Genomic DNA, 7,190 nt, shown 5'->3' with positions numbered 1-7,190 from the left:
CCGATCTAATTGATGAACGTCTTTTTCTCTGATTTTGCCGTTTTGTAGTGTTTTTTGCCAGTCAAAGTTAGAACAAGTTTTTTGCACTCCAGGAGCCATATCTTTTGCATACAGACTCCATTTTTCACAAACGAATAGGCGTTGGAAAGGGGTTTCTGTGCTCTTTTCAGATCTGTCATTTATTTTTCTAGAATCTACACCAGGTACATTTTATTCAGTACTTTGTGTTTTCACACATCTGTCAATTACTTGGACGTTTCAGACTTGGAAATGATTTGTTTGCGTGGGATGGCTTTATTTGATCTGCTTTATCAGTATTAAAGTCATTTAGTCTCAGATTTGTTAATTTGAAGAGTTATCATGGGTTTTTCTACTCACCCTTCAATTGTATTTCTAGAATGGGGTAATTATGAGTCATGGGCAAAGGGCATACTTACACACTGTAGGTGGCTTAATATTTTGCCTTATTTGTATGATCTCATACCTGAACCAGCAACTTTAGAGGGAAAACTAGCTTGGAATATCATTAGAAATCACATAGTAGGAGTTATTTTGTCTAGTGTTGATTCTGACACTGTGTGGGCTATATCGGGCATTGATTGTGTGAGAGAATTGTATGTGCGAACAAGCGAATCTATCATTAGGAAGTGTAGAAGAGCAGAAAAGAGTTGTTGTGTAGATAGTGTGCTTAACCAGAACTATAATCAGGCATTTGGAGTGCTATTGTTTTAGTTCATGTAATTCGGATTGTTGTCGGATCTTTGTAAGGTAGTGAGCCTTCCTTTGGGTTGTAGCCCTTCTTGTTTTTCAGCAGTGAGCTCTAGGCAGTGTGCCTGAATGTATGTGCATTCCCCATTATAATATTTTCACATACTACTGCAGAGTATCATCTTATTGTGGGTAGGTTCCCACCATGGTTTTTTCCTTAACGGAGTTTTTCACGTCCAAAATCCATGTGTTATGTGTGGTGTTGATGTGGTGTTTATCTTTGCTATTTTTGTTCCTAATCAGATCTAAAGTTGTGCATTATTTGGTTGAGTTTGGTGAAAATTGATTCCCTCTCCCCCCCCGCCTCTCTCAATTTTCCCACATTGTTGTTGCCCTTCTATCAACAGAACCAACAAGCAGCCTCCCACGAAACAAGGAGATCCACGAATGTCAAGCCATCATGGGGGACAAATCCCAGGCCACCAAGGAAGCGCAGAGGCCAAAAGGGAAAACACCTAAAAGAAGAGGTAGGAGAACCATAAGGGAAGGACATTGGCCCAACCCACCCACCTAAACAGAGGTGCGGGGGAGAACAAACAAACCCTAAGAAACCTCCACCCAGAAGCCACAAAAGGCATGGAAAGAGTTGTCGTGACCGCACCAAGACGCAGGGGCCCTAAAACCCCCCCTCAGCATCAAAATCATCCTCTTTGTCGTCCTCTTCCCCTGCAAGACTCTCCCCAAACGAAACCCTAGCACCCCGACCCAACCTGCTCCATAGAGTCACATGATATAGATATTCATGTTAATCAAATCAAATAAAAAATAAAAAAATAAAAAATCAAGTGAAACAATAAAAAAACAAATGAGTAGATGAACTATAGAAATAAAATTATTTAAAGAATGAATTAAAAAAAACAGAATCTTTTAAATATTAAAAAATTATTTTATTTTAATTTTTCTTTATGATGAATAAACATTTAAATAATTTGATATCATTTACAAACTAAAACATTATGTATATGAATTTGTGTAACTGTTTAGCAATTAGAAGTTTTCAGTGTTTATTTATAAAAAAAATATTGAATCTATATTTTATACATGTTTGAAATTTCTGCTCATAATACACGCAGTGCATTACACCTACTTCTTTGCCATTGACTTGATCAACAAAATATCTTCATCATTATAACGTACTTGTAATTAAACCATTTTTTCATATAAATAAAGTTAAAATCAATAAACCCCACAAATGATCTCTCCATATATTTTATATAAAAAAAAAATTAAATAAATATAACAGATATTTTGTCACTTGATAATAGTGAATCCCATTATTAACCTGTACATTACTGGTACCCAAAAGTATAAGTCCAGACCAGAAAGACCAATATAATTAATATAATTTTAAACAGAAACACTGGTGGCAATAGTGCTATGGCCAGAGCCAGAGATTAAGAAAAAACTTCTTGAGCCAGAACCAAGTGAACATGAAAATTTATACAAGTCAAGTGTGAATCTGACTTGAAAGCCATCAATCTACTGATACTGGTTGCATCATGGCAGCTTCCTGCTTCAGCTCTTCGAACAAAACTGATGATAGATATCTTTCACCAAAGCTTGGATGTATAGTCTAAACAAGCAAAACCAAGTTAGAAGAAAATTATTAGATCTAATCAGTCATACCCTCTTACAACTTAACAAGGTCTTTGAGACATCATCATGTTCATACCACAATGAGTTTGCCTTGATTCTCTGGTAGGATTGCCAATCTGAGAGCTGCTACTGTGTTTGCTCCTGAGGATATCCCAACCTGTCGCATGTTTAAAAAAATATGAATAAACTCCATAAAACCATTTATAAAACTTTCAAAATTTAAAATACATTGTAGATAAAATCTATACCAGGAGTCCTTCCTTCACTGCAAGTTCCCTTGCCATTTTTACAGCCTCATCACTGGATACCTGAGTTCAACATTGGCAAAATAATAAGTGTTATGAAGAGCTGCTTGTTTACAACAAAATTCTATTAAAATTTATATTATTGGTAAGATTAAGATTAATTTGATTGTGTGACTTTTTTGTTGATGGTTCAGATCAAATTTTATAATCATTTATCATAAAGCAGAAAATTTCTCTTGTTTTCTGCTTCTTATTTCTTAATAATAAATCATAGAAAAATATAACTGAAAAAATCACACAATCAAATCCAAAAACAATTCACGCTATTTGATTTTAATTCTTTTATGACCAAAAGAACTTGCCTCTAAGACTCCATCGAGCATGTCGAAGTCCAAAATCTTAGGCTTGAACCCAACTCCAAAACCAGTAATATGATGAGGACCTTATAACACCTCAAACAGTTAAATTTTGTATTCAGTGCACAATATGTAATGTATATTCCTAGTACAAGCAATCATAAGACATGTTCGTAATACCTGGTTTTCCACCATTCAATATATTGCTTTCTGCCGGCTCAACTCCATACACCTGTTCATAAGAAGCCCAAAACAGAAGTCATTCATTACTATCTAATTTAGATTTTTACTGAAAGCTATAACATTATTGTCAGATACCTTGACATTGGGGTTCTTAGACTTGAGGTATGCACCCACTCCAGACACAGTACCACCACTTCCAATTCCCATAACGAAGATATCAACATTCCCCATGGTGTCTTCCCAGATCTCAGGTCCTGTTGTTTCAAAATGGACCTACAGGAAGCAGCAAAGATTCTAAGTAAGCCAAGAAATTATAGTTTATGCATTTGTCCAGATTATCCAAGTAAATAGAATTTGAATTTGTGATTTCTTAGAATCATCGTCTCCCTTAATTATCTTAGAATATAATTTCTGGCAAAAAAAACATTTAGGTAGATAGTAGTTTAAACAACACTTTTTAGGTTTTGATTTGTTTAGTTGTTCATCTGAAATCACATTAGCTTAGGATCCATCTATCATGTCGAAATAAGTTGCAATTTCTCTCAAAGAGATAAAAAGAACTGGAGTCCTGCATGATATAAAAATAAATTTTTAAACTAAAATTTTACATGAATATACATGTGACCGCCTTTATTTTTAGCTGTCTTTCAAATTGTCTAAGATCTTTATATAATTAAACTATTGTAATGCATTCATCATCTCTAATCAGTTCCTGTAATTCCTTAATTTTAAAGAGTAAAAGAAAAAAAAATTGTATTTTTCAATTCCTTGATATTGAATCACGTAACAATTCAAAACTTAGTATGCTTTTTAAATCAAAACAGATCTAGATATTATTAAACTGTTTCAACCTTTTATTCTACATAATGAAATCCAATGGAGATGGATGAAAATGATCTTATCAGTTAATACGAAATTTACCTTTGTATTAACAGGGTTCTCAAACTGCTGAAGCATGAAGCCATTAGGTGTGCTTTCTAAAAGCTGGGTAGCTTTCTTAACAGTCCCACCCATTCCCTTTGTTGGGTCAGTGAGAACCAGCTGGGATCCAAAAGCACGCATGGTCACCCTCCTCTCCAAGCTTGTGTAGGACGGCATTGTGAGAATGAGTTTATAGCCTTTAGATGCAGCAATGAAAGACAGTCCTATTCCCATGTTACCAGAGGTTGGTTCAATCAATACTGTCTGCAAGCACAAACCCATTTAGCTAAAAACATAAAGACTCTGCCTACTGACTTACATGTTCAAACATACAAATGAAGTAAAAATGGCTTACCTTTTCAGGTGATATCAATCCTTTCTCTTCTGCATCATTGATCATTGCATAACCCACCCTGCAAGATATGCAATAACCACATCATAATCCTTCCCTGTTATGGGAGAGTAGATAATGTTGGGGATTATTTGATGTTTTATTACCTGTCCTTGACACTGCAACAGGGCTGCATCATCTCTAATTTAGCTGCCACATAAGCCCCAGAATCCTGGGTCACTTTGTTCAGATATACAAGAGGAGTTCTTCCCACTAACTGTTATAATACCAGCACATATTTATCACTAACATACTTCATGAAAACCCAAAATAGCAACAATACTGTGATTAAAAAGTGTTCGAAACTACCACAATCCATAAGAAGAGTAAAAACCTTTTTTAAGAGACTTTGTAATAAAAACTGTCAATTACAGATTACTCCATAAGCTCTTCCTCAAACATCATTCTTTGTTTTTTTTTAATATTTACATCAGTTTTTATTAAATTAAAAATATATACATATTTACAAAAGAAAAATATAAGAGGACATGAGTTACTCTTCAAAGTTACACACAGAAATAACAAGAAAGTGGCTTAAACAACAGAACATAATTAAAAATATATATATATATATATCCACAAAAGAAAAATATAGGACACAAGCTCACTCCTCAAAGTCACACGTCCCTGTAATTTCAAGCTTCTCTAACACTACTTAAAATTAAGTGAAATTTAATATCCAACTCATCAAACATCATTGTTTTTTGTATGTACGTTTGTCAGTTTCTAATAAATAAGAAAGTTGCTTAAATGATGAGAACAACATAATTTTCTCCCTGTAATTTCAAGCTTCCCTATTACTACTCAAAATTAAGTGAAATTTAATATCCAATTCGATGAGGTCACTCCTCAAAGTATATTAGAGGGTTGAAAAGTCGCAAGAAATAAATATTGGCATCGTTAGCAATAATTGTTTACAATATAAGTGATTTGATCATAAAATGTAAACGAAATTGAATATCAATGTACACAACTTAAGTAGTCTAGCCATGCTTTGAGAGCTTGAATAGTCCTGAAAAACTATATTGCATGTAAGATACCTAGCAATTTTAGGTAAAGGAATAATTTTTTAAAATATTAAAATAATTTACAATTAGATGTTTTTAAATATCATTAGCTATTGTTTGTGACTTGTAATGGGACCAAAGGTACTTGTATAAATTTTGAAGAGTTTCATAAAAATGATGTTTTCCAAAAAAAAATCCGCTTATAACAGCAAAAGTTGTATTGGCCAATTAGGATTTTTTTTTAAAAAAAATTTAAAAAAAATTATACAATAGTATTTGTTTTAGATTTCCCAAAAATCGGCTTATAACAGCAAAAGTTGTATTGGCCCATTAGGATTAAAAATAATAATTTTCATAATATGTAAACTTAAAAATTGCACAAGTCACTTTAGAAAATAAAAACATTTTTAAAAACAAAAAGGAAACCTTGTTTGTAATTGGTGCAATTTACATTTTTTAATAACTAGTTAAGTGTAAAAAAGAAAAACTCATTACTAGTATTTGCCTAACAGCAAGTACTAATAACAAGAAAGCCCCTTAAACATCATTTGATAACAAAATAAGAAGAAAAAGAAGAAAGCCATAATTTTCTCCTAGTAATTGCAAGCTTCGCTAGCACTTCTCAAAATTAAGTGAAATATAATATCTAACTCACCAATTTTTATGAATACATGTCTCAATTTCTATTAAGTAAAAAATACATATACACAAGCAGTGCTCTGAAAGTCAGATAACAGAAATAACAAGAAAGCCACTAAAACAATGAAAATATAACATCCATCAAAGAAAAAATCACAAGATCGCTCTTCAAAGACACATAGGCAATACCCTGAAAGTCAGATAACAAACTCAGCAAACAAAACTCAGCAAACAGTACATGTTACAGAATAAAGAGATAAAATGCAATGCAAATTGCAAACCCAATAAAAAGAAATTAATGCAGTATAAACCTTGGAAACATCTTTCTTGATATGGAGGTCAGGTCTGGTTGCTTCAAGGTGGCCATGGGCAGTAGCAGTTCCATAATATCGAGTGGTACAGAGTATTGCTCTCATGGTCCTCCTCATCTGTTCAACTGATTTGGCCATTATAATCTCAAGTTCACCCCTCTACCTTTCAAGATCTAACACTCCAACTTTCCCTCTGCTATGGAAGAAAGCTGACAAATTTATAACGTGGATCCAACTTTCTCTAGATGCTATGGAAGAAAGTGGACAAATTTATAACGTGGATCCAGCAGTCCCGAAAGAAACTTGTGCCTAACGCCCACCACTAAGATTTAAATGCTTAGGCTTATGGACTACCGAATTTTCTTCTTTTTTTAAAATTTTGAATTAATAATGTCAAGGAGAGTAGTATTATACTAAATCATACTTGGTTTTTGTGGGTGGTTTTAAATACCATTGATACTTGTAAGCCGCCTAAAAGATTCCGAGGTGCTGGGTCTTATGGTTGTACTCATCATTATGTTAAAAAAATATATGTTTGTAAATTAGTCAATTTTATATTAAAATTTAAAATATAAACATAAAATTTTGATAGGCAAATGAATTTCACATTGCTATCTATCAATATGGTGATGTGATTCTATTTGTATTCATATTATTTGTCCATTGCATATATGAATTGTAAATATAAATTTAATATCTAGAATGACATCAAAATGTTCGTAAACAAAAATTCAAATTTGAAACAATTTGACATGCAAATGATGGGTAAATGC

General features: G+C 33.0%; 1 protein-coding gene across 1 annotated transcript; it reads right to left on the bottom strand.

Moving 5' to 3' along the window:
- Nucleotides 1-2,098: 2,098 nt before the first annotated feature.
- On the bottom strand, nucleotides 2,099-4,482 carry LOC131066574 (bifunctional L-3-cyanoalanine synthase/cysteine synthase 2, mitochondrial). Its single transcript, XM_058001380.2, has 8 exons — nucleotides 4,425-4,482; nucleotides 4,070-4,333; nucleotides 3,284-3,421; nucleotides 3,146-3,197; nucleotides 2,972-3,051; nucleotides 2,613-2,672; nucleotides 2,441-2,521; nucleotides 2,099-2,341 (listed from the first exon to the last, which is right to left on the bottom strand). Exons 1-8 carry the CDS (start codon nucleotides 4,467-4,469, stop codon nucleotides 2,243-2,245), a joined length of 819 nt encoding a protein of 272 aa, XP_057857363.2. The 5' UTR covers nucleotides 4,470-4,482; the 3' UTR covers nucleotides 2,099-2,242.
- Nucleotides 4,483-7,190: the final 2,708 nt, after the last annotated feature.

Source organism: Cryptomeria japonica, chromosome 10 (assembly GCF_030272615.1).
Source record: "Cryptomeria japonica chromosome 10, Sugi_1.0, whole genome shotgun sequence".
Taxonomy (NCBI): Eukaryota; Viridiplantae; Streptophyta; class Pinopsida; order Cupressales; family Cupressaceae; genus Cryptomeria; species Cryptomeria japonica.
This window is presented reverse-complemented; position numbering and strand designations above follow the sequence as displayed.